The 18,010-nt window shown below is 29.3% G+C and overlaps 1 protein-coding gene across 2 annotated transcripts in view; it reads left to right on the top strand.

Moving 5' to 3' along the window:
- The first annotated feature begins 490 nt into the window (after positions 1 to 490).
- The window catches only part of LOC129959937 (sterol O-acyltransferase 1-like), a 120,443-nt gene continuing 102,923 nt past the window's right edge, over positions 491 to 18,010 (top strand). The window contains exons 1-2 of one of the 2 annotated variants that reach the window (XM_056072853.1): positions 491 to 594; positions 5,178 to 5,269. In XM_056072853.1, the coding sequence (XP_055928828.1) occupies positions 510 to 594; positions 5,178 to 5,269 (177 nt within the window). In that variant the 5' untranslated portion in view covers positions 491 to 509. The remainder of the gene's footprint in view (positions 595 to 5,177; positions 5,270 to 18,010) is intronic. The other variant, XM_056072854.1, reaches the window with a different exon arrangement.

Genomic DNA, 18,010 nt, shown 5'->3' with positions numbered 1-18,010 from the left:
GAAAAATTTGCAGTGAGATGGAGTACCAAAAAGTAGTAGGTAGGCTAAATAGTTTCATTTAGAAACATTATGAAATTATTCACTAAAGATTTGTAATTCATTAGAATTTCTTAAAATACATTTCTGTAGATTTCAGTACAATCGGCTGGATGAATCATTTTTCTGTTGGTTAATAAAAATGAATAATTAAAGTGTAATGATATGAAAGATAATCAGTATGTCTAAAGCAATCGCTTGCATATATATATGTGCAAATGTAGCATCTAATTATATATGAATTACAATTCAAAGGTTTCTAAGAATTTCCACCATAAAAGAACATATTCGTGATGAATAAACTATATATTTGCATAACAAACTTTACTCATGTCATCGGTATACAGCTAAAATAATTGTAGAAGCGAAAAGGCCATCTCTATTACAGTATAAAATGTTCTTGTAAATTTGTAACATTTTTTGCATGCCGACAATTTATTGATATTTGCTGTTTTACCTTATACAGATATTTTATGACAAGAACATCTCATTTTTCTTTTTTAATGGGATCACTTTTAGCCAAATATCTGCAGGTCGCAAAATTGAAAAATATTAAGGGTAAGAATACCATTTTTCTTGACTATATAAACCAACGACCATTAAATGCAACATCTATTGCATACAACGTCTCTTACAAAAAAATTATTTTATTGGATAGTGATGTAAATTTTACAACTTAAGTAGATAATCGTTTTAGTAATTTACTTTTATTTAGATTTCCAAGTTACGGAAATGACTAGAAACTTATTCGGCTTTTAGAATCAACTTCTACTATTTATTGATGTGAATGAATCAAATGCATGTTTATACTTGACCTCTTTAAATGACCAGATTTTTAAAACAATCTTTAATGAAACGATTCATATGAAAATGAATGACGTCTGTATTTAAAATTGTTTATTCAGAATCTTAAAAGGATGTTGTACGCGAGTTTTACGTTGTCACTAGAAATGATATTCGAAACTTTAATATTTTCCCAATTTTGCGACATGGGATGAAGTGAAGAATAGTGTGCCCCTGAGTTTGTCACCAATATGGCAACCCATTGGAACGCTCTTCCAGCAACCCTAATGCTGTTTTTATTACTTTTTGCAATGGTTGAGTTGTACATGAACTACAACTATATTTTGAAAAATGTCAAATTAAAAATATTAAAGAAATATCGATTAACGATTTTAATTTTGTTTTTTATTATAATTAAAAGTTTATTAAAGTTAAGCTTATAATTAAAAGTTATTTTCTTTCTTTTTTTAATGTGAATACGAACAGAAAATATTTATTCTTTTGTAATTTTTAATTGTCAGTATGCGCTTTAAAAATCGTCTGAATTCCTACTTTATGAAATCGTCTGTATTCTCACTTTAAAAGACAGCTGCAATGGAATTCTTCGCAGTTCTAGTTATTCTTTTGGTGTTCTAACGGTTGGTTCCCTTCATAATTTATGATGGCAATTGTGCAAGAATGGATGTCAAGTAAATGGGATGGAAGACAGTATTTCGAACCTGCAGAATGGATGAAGGGGAGCGAAATATATATATAATTAAGATTTGATGAAGTTCGGAAAGGATGCTTGTTTGAAATTTTATATGGATAATGGTTTGATATCGAACCGGCAGAATGGATGAAGGGTGAGTGGAATATATTTTTACGAGTTGATGAAGTTGGGAAAAGGATCATTGAAATTTTGCATGGAGAAGGTTCCGATTGCTTATTTCTCCGTTTTTTCTTTTCTTTTGGTTATGTACTGTTCCTGTTATCCTCAGTCCTTATGTTCCATGTGCTAGTGAAGCTACTAGGTTCCCGCTCGCGCTGCTAGCGAAGCCGTAGGATGTTTTTTTTTAGTTAAAATTCTGCCCGGTGCCTTCTACAGATTTGTGGAAGGCACCGGGCAGTCTGGAAAAAATACTTATCAGTAAAAAGTCCTAATTATATGGCGGGAAATGGTAACCGTAACTGTTCCGCGGAAGTATTTGTTTATTTTGTCCGCCATATTTATTGGCGGCATGGTATTGTTGGCTCATCAAAGGGCACACTTTTACCGCGACTTGTTTTCTGGAGCAAAGTATTCATAATTTTTTTGCAATATTTGTTTTTGAAAGTAATTTCTCAGTGGACTTCTAAAAAGCTTCGTTTTAGTGGAGTAGTGCATCGAAATGTCAAGTATAATGTAGACATGTAAGTAAAAGGAGACATGTAAACAGCCCCACGAATTTGATTAAATAAAGGCATTTGTTGTATAAGCAGATTTTATTAATTCATAAATATTATAGGTAAAATTACTTCGTTTCGAATTAAAATTTAAAAATAAAAGCTCAATAACTTGATTTCATTTATTGCATTACAACTTTCTTTTTGTCCTACATTTGAATATTACCCCTTATTCGCATATATTATAAGCAAGCAATTTATTGAAATGTCGTGTTTAAAGCATTAAGTTTAATGAATTCCCTTTCTCAATTTTCTTTATACACAGAGTATGATTGCCTATTTACCAATGCAATTGAGATTAAATACTTCAGTAAATAGCCGCGTTTTTTAAAATCATATTTCGATTAATTCGACAAATTTTTTTAATCATTTCTATCAGCTGAAATATTCTGTTTGTACTTTTTCTTAAAAACTTTCAAGATTTCCAAAATAGATGTTAAATGTGAAAGACCGAATGGTTGAAATTATTTAGAACAATAGTCTGCAGTTGCCTCATTTATTTAGTCTTTTCTGTAATCTCTTCCAGCAGCAGCATTGGCAAAAGTAATTCCAACGCCTACTAATCGTAACATTTCTTGACGGGAAGTTTGGCTCGAATCTCATGAATAATAAAGTCAAAACTTCTGCAAATCGAACCCTTTTTTTTCATCTGCGCCTGTCAAATTGTTTTAAAAAAAAGTTGGCCTGAGATAAATAGCGATGGGATCTGCCGATTAGAAGTTTCATGAAATTATATTTACTTTATACAAACCTCGCGCAGATGAATCAAGGGAGGGGACAATTAAGTCATAAAAATACAAGCGAAACTATGTATTAAAGTGAGTATTTATGCATTGCTTTTGCCCAATCCAGAATTCACCCTTATCTGTAAGTATACGAGATGTTATGACTAGATATTGCTTAGGAGCGGTATACAGAAGTCAAAATTGAACTTTACTCTGAATTTTTCAGTCTGGCTAGGAGTTGTTTTATCTTTCATATTTCATGGAGTGGCACCTGGAGCTTTCTGGCTGCCTGCTATGTTCTTCCCTTTTTTATTCAGAACGGCAGATGTTATTTGAAGAGCAGTGTGAAATCTTTTGACGTTTATTTCGCTTTTAAGTCGCGAGCGTTCATATTCGTACGTAACATGGATACGTTAGTATAAAATTCTCCGATATTGTGTTTTGTTCGTCTTAGCATGCATTGTCGCAGTATGTAAAAATTAGTGTATATTAATTTAGACCAGATTTCCATAAGTATATGGATAATTCTAGGATCAAGGCACATTATTCAGAGATGAGGTTTGAGCCAAATCCGAAAAATAATTTTTAAAAATTCTCAAATCCTCTGTGCAAAGAAATGACTGAAATTTTTTCGAAAATAGAAAATCGCCTGTAAACGATTGCATTAGGTAATTTATTCTTTTAAAAATTATATTTTTCAATAATTTGTTTAAATTTTGTCAATATTTTGTTTAAATTAAATTTTTTAAAAAGAACAGAAGGACGTTTTTGGAAAGTTTTTAAGTATTTATGGAAGTACGCATCTTTATATAAAATGTATTGTAATTTTTTTTTTACATCTATGTCAAATTTAAATAACTTACATTTTTGAAAATAAAAATCTGTTATTTGAAAAAAAAATACTTTAAGTAATAGTAAAAAAATAAAATTACAGATGTATCATTAAACGCATAATATATACAGTTTTGATTTTTTTTTTTTTTTTTTTTGTGCGACGTGCCGTTTACCACTTTTGATTTTATGTTAGCGTGCAATTTATCATTTTTAAAAACTTAGACATGCACCTAACCAGTACCCTATTTGTCATGCTTTAATTTATTTCTTTTATAGGTTGACATTTTTTTGTTCGTTTTCAGTTTTAAGTTAATATAAAATAACTTCCAGACTTTCTTTTTTTTTTTTTAAACGGTTTATGGTAAAGGAATTTGATAATATATCACTCTGAAATTTTCTAGTTTTAAATGTTACATTAAAGTGAATGCAAAATGTAAGAAAAGAGGACTGCAAAAGAAACTTAATGAAAATAGAACAGTTTTGTAAAAATAGATTAATCAATTTATGGATGATTTTTAAGTATGTGACTAGAGGACTGCAGGTTCGAAATGAGATTCCAACCAACATCCTATGTATTTAGTAGTAGAATTCCGGATTAGGCCGGTGGACTGAGATGAGAGCTTTAACTCCTTGACGTACGAATTTATTTAGCTAATTAGAGGAGGCATATCCTACCTGGGACAGAAATTATTTTAATTCCTATAATAATATTAGAAACTTTGACATATTGCGGCATTTTTAGGTGATTTTTGCATTTTAAATTCATTACTTTAACTTAATTATGGATTTAAAATTAAAAATTCAGTAATTCGATGCGAAAATAAGAGGCGTCATTGAAGGGGTTTATTAAAACGATATTATTTGCCTAGTTGCTAAATTAGTTAAATATTACGAATTCTTTAGAATATAAATGACAATTATTAATTCCTTCACAAATAGAATTGCTCTGTTTTCTATTTGCTTCATTATGCTCAATTTGTTTTTCTAATATTCGTAAAGAACTGGGCATCAGCTTGAATAATGTTTATTTCCAAATGTTTTCATAATTAAAATAAACATAAAATTACATTTTCATAGAATGAGTGAAGGAAAAATAAGTATTAAAATGTTAAACTGAATTGATCATTTGCTTTTGTCTAAAACTATGAAACGAGAAGCCTAAAAATGCCCACTGCATGCTGTTATGTCTTAATCCATAGCATTTTGTATCCATTTTTCTTCGTTATTTTTTCTTCAGTATTGTATTGAAAGTAGCTGCCACTTCTTAAATGTCTTTAGTTTTATTAATGTGTTTTATTATTTTTATAAATGTTTTTTTAATACTTATACCCAGTCACTGGCATTTGTTTTTATTAATAAAACTTATTCTTTCAGACAAGTGGCATCATTTTGTCGACTTATTTCATCCATTCATCTCTACATCATTTTGTGGATTCATCATTTCATCCATTCATCTCTACATCAATGTAAGTTTTATTCAAATTTCATTTTTTTTTTTTTTGTGATGGATTGGCCAAATACATAAGTGCACTTGACTAATAAAAAAAAATATTTCAAGTAGTTACTATATAAAAAAAGCATTTACTAGTATCTACCGAAATGGGAAGGCGGTATCGGTTTTGTTTTGGGGAATTTTCTTACGCAAGAGTCTGCTGAAATCGTTGTTGCCTAATTGCACTAAAAAGCTTTAGATAGGCGGATAACATGTTTTAGGTCCAATCCCGACAGAAAGTTATTTGTAAATTTAGAAGTATGGCCTTATAAAAGGCCTTAGATGGCGTACTCTTTTCTTAAATATAAAATTGTCTTGTTTATGTAGCGTGCAAAATTTTTAATTGATTTTCGGTCATAATTATGTGGTCCAATTGCAATAATCATCGGATGATTTAACAATGAATTAAGAATGCAATAGATTAATTGGCTTGTGTGCTTGAAATTTTCACATATTCTGTAATATGTGGGGGTGATTTCTTTCCTTAAACCGCATTAATACTACACCTTGGGACAGGTTAGACCTGCCACGTGTGTTGAATGTCTTTATTCCCAGGATTTGTTTATGGGCGTTTTGTGATTCGTCGTATAATGAATAAACCCGAGTATGCATTTTAAATGGCTTTTATTTAGACGTTTGAAACTACACTTTGACACAGAATTACAAGGTCATATACCAAATTTAATTTATATAGATTATTTTTTGAGTTATTGCGTGAGAATGTCACAAGACGGTCAAGCATTAAACAGGGTTCAGTCGAAATCGAGTACGGATCTGCACTGTAAGAGCGCCAATTATGTATCAGATTCGATATATGGAACTCGCTATATTTTATAATTGTTTCTTTGTACTCAAACTTCAGTTAACGGATTTTGAATAAAAGTTGATATAAATTAATAAACTTGATTTACAAACTTCACGCGAATTTTTTTTTCATTTGGCTTGAAGTATTTTTGGGTTATACGAGTTCAAAAAGAATTTCATCGGACTAGAAGTATGAAATGTGGGGGATTCTCCAAAATGTCGAGCATGAACTTTCTAATAATTGCAATAAATTTGGTTTGCTTACTTCTTATTCAAGAATGTAAAAAAATTGATTGGTACGATTTTTGTTGCTGTTAAATACATAATATTTTTAAAATTCGATAATTTGTGGAATTTTTTAAATCAATTTGATATTTGGTTCCAATTTATGAGCATTTAGTGATTACTTGGCTTGAAACCATTTCTGCTATTTATGAAAGTCAAGTCGTTGTTAGACTGTATCAAAGTATATGACTCCGAATCGGAGAATAGCATTATTTTGGAATGCAGTCGTTAAATAGTTTTTGAAAAACTGACAGATTTTGTTAGAACCCAAAGACGAATTAAAAGCATAAGCAAAAATATATACGCATATTTTTAAATTTTGTTTCCTGGTAAAGCTTGTAACATTTTTCCTCTTGTTTAATGCAAATTATTGTCGGATTAATAATAAATTCAGAAAGAATTTTGATAAAGTGGAATTTCGGAGAATATGAAATAAATGGCGGATAATCCATCAAAATATTCAAAACATTGTTACTTCTGTTTTAATTTTGACTTAGTTTTATTGTTTTTACGTCATCATATAAATATTAAATATAATTTATATTTGCTTATTTAATAGTTTTTATACTTTTTCTATTGTTTCTATATTTATTTTAGCCAAGATTATTAGATGATATTTTACTGAAAACAATAGGTTTTTTGTTTATTAGTGTATTTTGTAATTTTGTATTTCTGAAATTTTTGATTAGATGCTTAAAAAAATGTCATTAGATCACTAGTTTCAAATGATAATATTTATTCTATACTGTTCTCTATCACTTTCTGTAATTATGCGTTATTTTAAGATAGAATAATCAATTTAAATCTAATCTTCGACAAATTTATTTTCAAAAGTTTAAGGAGACATAATGACGCAACATAGTTTTTTACATAACTTGGTCGTTTCTTAGTATGATTTTAATCTCGCAAAATTTCGGTACTAGTTATAATGTCCCAATTATTTTCAATTGTCCTGTTGTAAATATGCTTTTATTTGACAGTGAATTTTAATCATAAAGTGAATAATTACAAAATTTCATGCAAAAGAACATTGATGAAGGTAAGTAGTTGCATACTGTGTAAGCTTCCTAGACTGTATGAAAGCAGTTTATACCGTCATGTGAGTATTTTGAATTACAGCTTTAATTGTGGTATATGCTTTTTGCATTTCTATGGCCACTGTGATAAATAAGCGCCATTCATAGATTCTAATTCCCTTAGTTAAAAAATACCATCGACTAAAGCCAAACCCAGTCCTCTAAAATACATTATATTCATTATTTTTCTTTATATTGTTGAATTCCCGGATTGACTTTCATCTGGCGCATTTTTTTTCCCTTAATCGTCATTGGTGATAAAACAAATTCATACTATTTAAGCATTTATATTCTTTACCAAGACGCACTCATAGATTTCACACACATTTTCTTTTGTGAAGTCGGGTATTTCTCGGTATTCTGTTTAATTTCGGTTCGAATTCATTGTTTCCATCGAGTTTCGGTCTTTTTATATTGGGTTGAAGAATGATGCATTATTAAAACTGGTATATTTTAGAATAATTTATTTCTATTTTTTGATTCGAGAGGTTAAACTATTACATTAGACTGTAAGCTGATCAATTAGAAACGTTCTTTTTTTTTTTTTTTACGAATTTGATAGAAATTCCATGAACTATTAAAATATATTGATAGTGTATCAAATACAAATAGTCAATTCTTATCCGTTTCCTTACGTTCACATAAATCTTGGATAAATTTACTAAAACTGAGCCTCCGCTTAAATAATACAAACGTCAAGACCGCGCAGTCGTGGTTTACTATAAATAATTAAAAATAAGGATACCTTCACAAAGCTGCTAAAATAAAAATGTAACCTAAAATAAAGCATTAATATTCTAAGCTAAAAATATGAGGTAAAGGTAATTTACTGAGTTAGAACGCCCATGCTTAGGGACACAAAAGGTTAAATTCGTCACTGGAATGAGTCATATTAAAAAGTTTGATATTAAATTTTAAAATTAATTTATATGTGAAGATCATATATAAAGGACATCGTTAAAATCACATTTTCTAAACACTAATGAATGAGTGAATTTGGTGTTCGAGGAATCTCCTGTTAATAATAAAAAGATCAGATAAAAATAAACTAGTTTCTACTTAAAAATAAGATGCATTTTGCGTAAAATCTTTTTAATATTCATTTACAGTGATTATTAAACTGGAAAAACTTGAAAAGAGGATTTTCTAAATTAACTTTCAAAAAACAATTACGCCTAGTCATTTTTTGATAATGAGCACTATTTTATAATATAAGGACAATTCAAGATTCTTATTAAATATAGGAACAAATAATAGATATATATACAATTTTAAGATAGAATTCAGGACAATCATAGGCGTCATCATAAATTGTCCCAATTTATATTTTTCAAAAATATCTTTCGAGCAATAAACAACTCGGTTATCGGCAATAGGTACGAATTCTGTTTTTCGGTCATTTCTTTGAGGACTTTTTTAATTGCTGTGATTGAATTGCTGCTTACTTTTTTTTTCTATTTAAATAACCTAGAAAGTCCATTAAGGAACTATTTTATCATTGAAGGTTCAAGAGTTTTAGTCGGTAATAATTTTGCTGTTGAGCTTACCAAGATCCCAAGCGTTTTTCCTAGTTTTTGTTTAGCCTCTTTCGTGAAAATTGAGCTAATTTGATCAGAAATGTAATAGAATGAAGTCATACATTTTATCGATATTTAATTGCTCTATGCCATCAGCAAAGATGAAACATCCAAAAATTTCTTTAAACGCATATATTCTAGTATCAATATAAACCATTCACTAGAGTACTTTTTCAGTTGTATTTAACGATGAATTGCTGCAGAATGTTAGCTGGAAAAAATATTTTGCCGTTTGAATTGTTTTAAGTATGTTTAAAATGACCAATGGAATACCAAAATGAAAACTGTTTATCCTATCGTATTCAATATTTTTTTCAAAAAGAGTTAAATATTATATACAATATTTTTAATTAATATTAATTTTATTCAGTTATTGTCTCTTTCCTTTGCATATGCAGGAAAAATTGAGTCCTCAATTCGTAAATGAGTATTCATTATTGTCAAATTCATAGTTACACTCAGTTATATTCATTGATTTTTCATAAAAGTTGGCTTTATTAAAATAATTACAAGGTGATATGTATCAATCTACAAAGATAGTAAAATCATTAATTTAAAGCACTTGCTAGGCTGTATGTTTAGCCGAAGTTTCAAGATCAAAACGTTTACCATACTTTCGCATCAGGAATAGGTAGTTGCGGTTTAAAAGACTGCGTATACGTATTTGATGCTTTTAAAACTATTTAGCTCTTAAATTAGGTGAAAACTACAATGTTACCTCGTTTAAGGAAAAATTTCTTTTTGATGATAGTTTGGATCAAATTTGCTTTGTTTTGCAATAATTGCATCTAAATTGTGCAATAACTAATATTTTCAAATATTTTTCATATTTAGAAAATTAAGATTAAGAACTTTAAAAAAAATAGCCCTTTTTAGAAAATTTTCCGTTAATATTTAATTTTGCTGTACATTTTTTTAAAATTTTTATAAAATCTTCATTAAAATTAGATTTGATTTTGGAAGCCGAGAATTTATTTTTTTTTTTTTGTAAAATTTCAATCGGTCAAAAATTGAATGCTCCATTTTTATTCTTAAAACTTTTTACTGCTACGATTTTTGACATTTTAGTGGAGACGATTTCGAAAAACTGAAATTGAGAACTTTCAAGGTTTAAACACAAATTTTATAATACCGGTTTATATAAAATGTAATAAACTATATATCTCTAATAACTCTATAATAAACAAGCATGTTTAAATCGGAAAGTAGCAATTTAATAATTGTTACTATATCAATATAATTAGTAATTGTTAAGCAAAAATTAAAAACTTTTTATTTGATAACATTTTTCTAGTCGACGAATTTACAAAGTCATTCTCCTTTATATTAAATTTATTCTTTTAAAAGCAGTGAAATAATTGTAAGCTATTAAAAAAAATAACGAAAGTCTTGAAACAGGTCGGCTGTTTTCAGAAAGACATGGAATAAAAAAAAAACACTGCAAAAATTTTAATCGCAAAATTTTTTGCTGGAAACAGTGCTGTAATGTAAAGAGCTATTCCAAATATTGACTTTGAAATTTTTAGTTGTATCCGCAGTGTCTTTAATTTTGATTTAATTAACGAATTTGACTCTCAGATTTTGAAATCTCTTATAAATTGATTTATTTGAAACATCCGATTTATCGTCTTTGTCTTGACATTTCACATAAAATTTTTTCATTGAAAATCTTTTAATTGATATTTCATTAATTAAAAGAACATTTTCAAACCTTTTCGAAATTTAAGTAATAAAGGAATTGTGTTGATACCTTAAAAATGCTAGCTGTTTTTGTTTTGTAAAATTATCCCAAATAAGGAGAGACGATAAAACCTACCAAAACAATTGCATCACTGACTAAATATTTTTTCGAATTTTTCGAAGACTTAATTTTCAAACCATTTCTAAACTTTTGATTTTCATTCCAACCCTTTTTAGGGTATCAAGTTCCATACAGATATGACCTTAACAATTTAAAAATTTTAATCTGTAAATAATATTTTGAATTATAAATATATCAGCGCTTGCATTTAATTTTTGGACCCTGTTTTCTTCAAAAAACGAACGAATGAATGTATCTTAATCTGCTTTGCCTTTTAAATGACTGAATCCTTTCTCTTTTGTTAAAATGAAAAAAGAAATTTAAATGTAAAAATTTCATGTTTAAATCTCTATTACTGAAAATAATAGTCGAGTTTGAGAACTGTTTAAAATTCTTTTCAACATATTCTTTTTGAAAAATGTAGATCCGTTTTGCATAAGCTTTAAGAAATCTCTTATTTTCCTTGTTTGTAAAATTTTGCAAGTTTCAAAAGTTATCCTTTTGATCGGAGTGCAGGCTAAGAAAATGCCATGCATTAGTTATTTCAAAGAAGTTGCGAGTTTTTTTAGTAAACCGAATTAAAACAGTAGAATTAATCATTTTCTCAAGTGCCACTTGTGCCTGAATGATATTTTGAGCTTATAAAATAAAATTTATAAACAGCAAATAAATCATTTGTAGATGTTAAACTTCGTTAAAAAATATTCAAATTTTCCAAGGCTTACTCACTTAAACTAAAATTTTTAACTCTGTAATCTAAATAGAATACTAAGAAATCTCAACTATTATCATCTAATGTAAACGGTATATAATTTTTTGCTGGCAATTTTATCGTTAAATTATTTGTATAAGCTATGAAAGGGGGGAAATAAACATGATTTAAAGAAATGACTGAGATGTCTCTCTATACGTAGAAGGAAAATATCACAATAATATGTTAATAAATATGGGAAAATTCGCAAAAATAAAGAACTTGATTCGCTAGTGAAGAAATAATTTGATTTCAAAAATGTTTTGCATGGCTTAATCGAATGAATCCTTAAATGAATGAAGAACGGTTAATTAACCCTCTTATCAAAACGACTCTTATTGTAGGATTTTGTTACGACAGTAAAGTCAGAAATTAATTAATGTAAATCTGAAGTTATATTTTTGTGCACGATGAAAATCCTACTCAGAATTATCAGCTAACATTTAGGGAATGTAGCTTCAAAATAAGCAGTAATTCAGCAGAAAATAACAAAAATGCACAAATGAGGGGAAAAAAACCTATAGTAAATTTACAGACACTCAAACACAACATAAAGTCTACCCAAATTAATTGAATAATTATTATACTACATTTGTATAATTAGTAATTGTACAAGCAGACCTAAAATTTTTCGATTTAAGACTAGTTGATCAGAAACAGGGAAAAGATTGTAAATGTCTATCCACGGGAAATGATTGTATAAAAAAATTTCCGAAAATGATTTGCTCCATTTCTGTAGCTTTAGTATTCGCATTTTTTCCCAGTGGCCATCGGAATGCAAAAGGTTTATTTTGTAATAGTGTCAATACATTTATTTGTAGTGGAATCTCATTTAAAAAGATATGTAATGCAGTTTGTATTTTTAACGCAGTTATTTAACTACGCATGAGTAAGTAAAAGGAAATTCTTTCTCTAATCGGTGTGACGCTCCTACCCGTGTCGCTCTGTTGTTGTTCTCGTTCCGTTGGAGCGATTCATTCGACGCGACAGTCCTCGAGAAGGAACAAATCGATTTCTAAGTGTTGGTCAAGCATGAACTTCTGTTTCTGCAACGCGTTTTATCTAGTGGGAAGGGCTGAAAATTTGAGATGACACAAAGGTAGAACGAATTTGAATCTCGTATTTTTACAAGACGTTGGGCTACAGTCTTGGATCAGAATTTGGAACCATTTTTAACTCATTCACTGCTAGATATGTTAAGAATGTTTTTCTAATGTCCAGTCACCTGAGAATTATCGAAAATAATGCATTCTGCGGAACCCTCACTTGACTTGAATTTCGCCTTGGTTGAATTGAAAATGTGAACTTTTCTCATTTAATTTCATTGGGAGGATAAATTTGCTTTCTATTGGGGGGAAAAATTAGCCTGTAAAGTGTTGATCCTTTAATGAATTTCATGTTATAGTTACGCTGCATGTAAATTTTTTGATCGTTTAAAATATTTATATTAAAAAAAATTGATATTTAAAATATTTTTAAATTATTTTGTATTGAAAAATGAATACGATGCCTTATTAACAAATAGCCGTGAATTTAACTCGCGGTTTAGGATCAAACGTCTTCTCTCCAACACTCAAAATTTAGGAAGGAATCGAATGAATATAACAGCTTAATGTAATTATTTTTCTTATACAATTGATACATAATACTCTATTTTATTTTGAATTTTATAATATTAATGTATATATGCAATACGCAAAGTAGCATCTCTTAAAGTAACTTTAGAGTTGCTTAGGAAGAGACGTGTTATTCTTTCTGCAACTGTTTATAGAGATCTTGTTTCTTATATCACCAGCGTATTTTTTTCTTCTTTTCCTATTCAGTTTAAAAATAAAGCAAATCTAACTGAACAGAACTCGGGTTTGAACAATTTAACATGGCAGGGATTTGAATTTAAAAACCGATATATATATATGTTAATTTTTCTCTGCTGTTTTTTTGTCTACGACGTTTAGCAGCGGTATTAGTAGTTCTAGTAATAAATTTATCTGAATTCATGTAATTAAAGGAATAACTATTTGAAAAAGTATTCGAATATCTTAATTAAAAACTGAGAATTCAAAAGCACAATTTGAAGAAATTTATGGGAATTATTATTGGAAAAAATTAACTCTAGAGAGGAAACTCTCTCTCGAACTCACAAGAAAGGTTTGCGATGGTTTTGAGAAACCCACAAAAGCTGACGAATTTTCGATTCTTATGATCCCAGTGTTATTCATGTATATATTTAGTACTTAAATAATATTGACTATTTCAAAATAAAAAAAAATACCATACAGTCGCAGGAAGATCTAAAAGTGTTATGTAAACAAAATTACCTTGCAACACTATTATCATAGGATGCAACGTCTTTGGTAAATGTATCAATCGTAAAAAGGTTTCACTTCATAAATTTTTTATTGTGCATTCGTTCTCATGCTCGACACCCACTTTTAAATCATGTGATTAATGTAAACAAAAAATAATACAATGGGAATAAACTCAACGGAAGCCACAGCGATGTGGCGATTTGCGTGAAGATGTCTAATTTGAAGACGCATTTTTTGCATAGCAACCATGATCGACTGGAAAGGTAATGTTAAGGAGGCACATCGGTCCTTAAAGAAAAGGAAGAAAACAACGCAATTTTGTTTCTGGTAATTTTCTGGATGAAAAAATATTGAAATACAAATATTTATTGCATCTGAGAAAACGAAATATAGACTGAAATAATGGTTCGTTCAATGCATTCCTTCTGCTTTATATACATGAGAAACTAAAGACACGTTGAAACTGAAGTTTGACGAGTACAATTATGAAGCATAAAACAGCAAAACCTTTTACCTATCCTTTTTTCGGAAGATCTTATTTTCCCATTTAGGAAAACACATTGCTCAATCATTCTGAAGTTTGGTTCAGTACATCGTTTGGTTCAGTTATAAAAATAAAAAGAATAATTAAGATTATTTTTTTTCGACACTCTATGAACCTTTTGTATGTGTACTTTTGGTTCGTGAAAAGCAGAAGTAAAAACTTTGCTAAATCCAACAGTAGCAGTGAATGAGTTAAAATTGGAATTTCTTTTACAGTTTCATGCGAGTTGTTCATTCCTAAGAAACATCTGGTATTTGAAAATTTTACCTCAATTCTTACCCCAGCTCTCTGTAGCATCCAAAAAATTATTCCAAAGCTGATGAATTCTTTCTTTGAATGACGTACATTTCTTACATAAGAATTTAAAAAATGTAATCTTTCCATTACATCAGTTCATTGCAACTGATGTCATCAGTTCATTCACTGATGTCTAAACATTCAGATACAAGATTTTGAAGCTGTATTACATCGCTTAGAATAAATTTACATCTAAAAATCAAAAGTTAGCACATTTAATAATTAAGTTAATAGTTGCTTATTAAAATAGTTAACAAGATCCAATTATTGAAGCCAAGAGAAATGATGGATTTATTTGGCGAAAATAGGCAGTTGTGTGGTGCAAATTTTTTAAATGTATATCGAATTATAAATCTGTCCAGTTTAAATCTTAGATGAGTTCCGTACAGGCAGCAACTGACATGAGATGAAGTTCTTAAGAATATTTGGATCTAAAAGAATATGTCGTAAACCGTAAAAAATTGTGATGAAGAGAAATTATTGCTATAGTACAATAAAATTCTGTCTGAACATTCACTATGTAATATTATGCTGAATATTGTCACAGTGAAGGCCTGTTTACGAATTCAAACTGAAAGAAAACCAAATTTAGAACTAATTTTAAAGACCAAAACGAAACAAAATCATAAATAACCAATCTGCTAATAAAAAAAATCAATGATTTTGAAAGAAAATTTGAAAAATACCTGGCAAGTTAAAAATGTAAATACAAAAAAATCGAACACTGAATCGTAAGTCTTTGATGTTCTTTGCAAAAGCGAAAAAAAAGTAGCAAAACTTTTTTCAAAAATTCCGATTATGTCGTCCCTGTAGCGTTTTAAAAGCCTAAAGACTCGTTTGATTCAGGGATGATAGGTGTATTCTGATCAAGACTGTAGTTCATACACACTGTTTGCTTTAGTGACTGTACAACTGACATTTGATTTTTGTTTTTTGTACTGAAAAATTTCTGGCCAGCTCTGGTAGTTTTTCATTTAATCAAGTATTTTGGGGAATAATTTTACTAAAACCAATGATTGATGCCGATGCATGCGCTCTTCTGGAAATGCTAATTCAAACAATGGAGTTCATTCGGACTCTTTATGAAACCGAATTCCCAAGTATTCTTCTATCTTGGTTTGAATTATTTTGCTTAAATAGAAAATACATTATTAATCCAGTTGGTTAGTTTTTATTCGAAGAATTTCGATTAATATTTTTGTTGCAAATCCCTAAAGTTGCTTTTTCCGAATTTGAAGGTAGCGTATGTTTTTCGACAAAATATTAAGTCTCGCCATTGGCTTCTGTAGATGATATAGAAGTTTACAATAGATGGCATATTCATTTCCTTTATTTAATATTAGAATTGTACACGCTGCCTGCAATATTTAAGTTTTGTCCTTGAAGATGAAATTTTTCATAAAATGTGAGTTTAAGACTCGAAAGACTTTGAAGACTACATAAAAGTTTGGTTTTGTTTCTCTTTCTGGTTCAAAAAGAAATTTGAATAAGATAATACTAATATTATGTAGTTTCCATATTTCTAACTTCGGGGAAGTATTTCAGATGACCTTTAAAAGTATAGAAAGTCATAATAAGCGATTTTAAAGTACCATTGACAGCTTATAAGAATTTCATCATTTTTTGAATTTCATTCTTATCGGGAATGCTGAATATTTCTTCTCTTTCAACATACATCATTTGGACTTCAAACGAAATGTAGTGGGTCTCATTTAACCCTAAAATTATGACAAATAATGGAATATATATAATTAAATACTGAAATCTATACAATTAACATTGTAGAGAATAGTTGGAAATTATACTTTACTTAATTATAAAGTAAATCAGGATTTTTCAGCTCGCATATTGGAAGTAAATACAGTGACAGGTATTAATATTTTTAAATCGTATTGATATTAAAACATTGAAACATTTTAAAGAAAATAAATTTGTCCTAAATATTTGCTTGCCATCACATATCAACAAGCTTTAAGCAAGTTTGGTATCGTGAAGAAAAGTTCAGTAGAAATAAAAGAAACTTGAAATATTTTAAATTCATGATGAAATGGAGTATATGCACAACGGGTGAATGGTTGAAAAGTAGAGACACGCATATGTTTCTGATTATTTAAATAAGTAGTAAAATGTAGTAAAACCTCTTCCCTGCGATTTTTTTAAATGAAGTAAAAATTTATTCGAAGTTCTTCAACGGAAGTTTTTCTTATAAGGTAAAAAGAAACTCGTTTCTTGTGATGCGGTTATTTTCGGATTCTTTACATGCTCGCTTGCTAACACGGGAGATGTTAGCAAACAATCCTTCGTGATGTTTCAATATAATCCACTAGTTTACTTTCAATTGGATGGATTTGAGACACTATTTAAGCAGTTCTCATTTTCAATATAAAAATACCAAATTATTTGTTGAATGTTCATAAATTGAACAGATTGAGCTAATGAATCCAAACATTGTCAAATAATCAGTTATGCGTCGATCGATATTTTTAGGTGCTTTGTTTTAAATTGTGGTATATTTTGTACTGTATTTCTTATCGAAAATTTTTATTTTTGGCATGTTATCCAGCCTCTTGATTAATTGGCAACTTGCATGTTTCAGTAATTATGAATTTCAAAGGAAAGTAACTTCGTAAGATTTTTCAATATTATGAATTATCGCTGTAATTTATAATATTTTAAACATAGATAATTTGATAGAAATTTTCTTATTCGACTTGTTGTCATCTCCTTTCTACAATATAGTCTTGAGCTCAAAAGTAGGTTTCTGGTTATGCCTTTATGGGCCACGGTGGCCTTGTGATAAGGTGTCAACTTCGGAACCGGATGGTTTCAGGTTCAAGACCCGATTCCATCGAAGAACAGTCGTGTAAGCGGGTCTGGCGCACGTTAAATCCGTCCTCCAGCTGTTGAGGTTTGGAGAGAGAGGGGGAGGGGGTGCCACCTCAGGTTTGGCCTCGTCATCTGACCGTAATTCAAAATTACCAGAACCGTAACAAAATAGCCCTAAAGTTGCTTTTAAACATAACGTTAATGTAACTAAAATTGTTTATGCTGTTCTTAGAAGAGGAAGATAGATTTTGGTTGTTTAGAGGGATATTTTTTAAATGGGTTGAAAATATTGATTTTTTTTTTATTTTTAATGTAATACTCTTTGCGTGTTAGGAGAAAAGTGTATCTTTGGGGGGGGGATGGAAATCGAGCTATTCATAGGAAAGCTTTTTTTTTTGTCTTCATTGGCTATAAATAGTTTAATTTTTACAGAAAAATATTTCTA

Source organism: Argiope bruennichi, chromosome X2 (genome assembly GCF_947563725.1).
Source record: "Argiope bruennichi chromosome X2, qqArgBrue1.1, whole genome shotgun sequence".
NCBI classification, from domain to species: Eukaryota; Metazoa; Arthropoda; class Arachnida; order Araneae; family Araneidae; genus Argiope; species Argiope bruennichi.
Note: the sequence above shows the minus strand (reverse complement) of the source record. Positions and strands in the feature narration are given on the sequence as shown.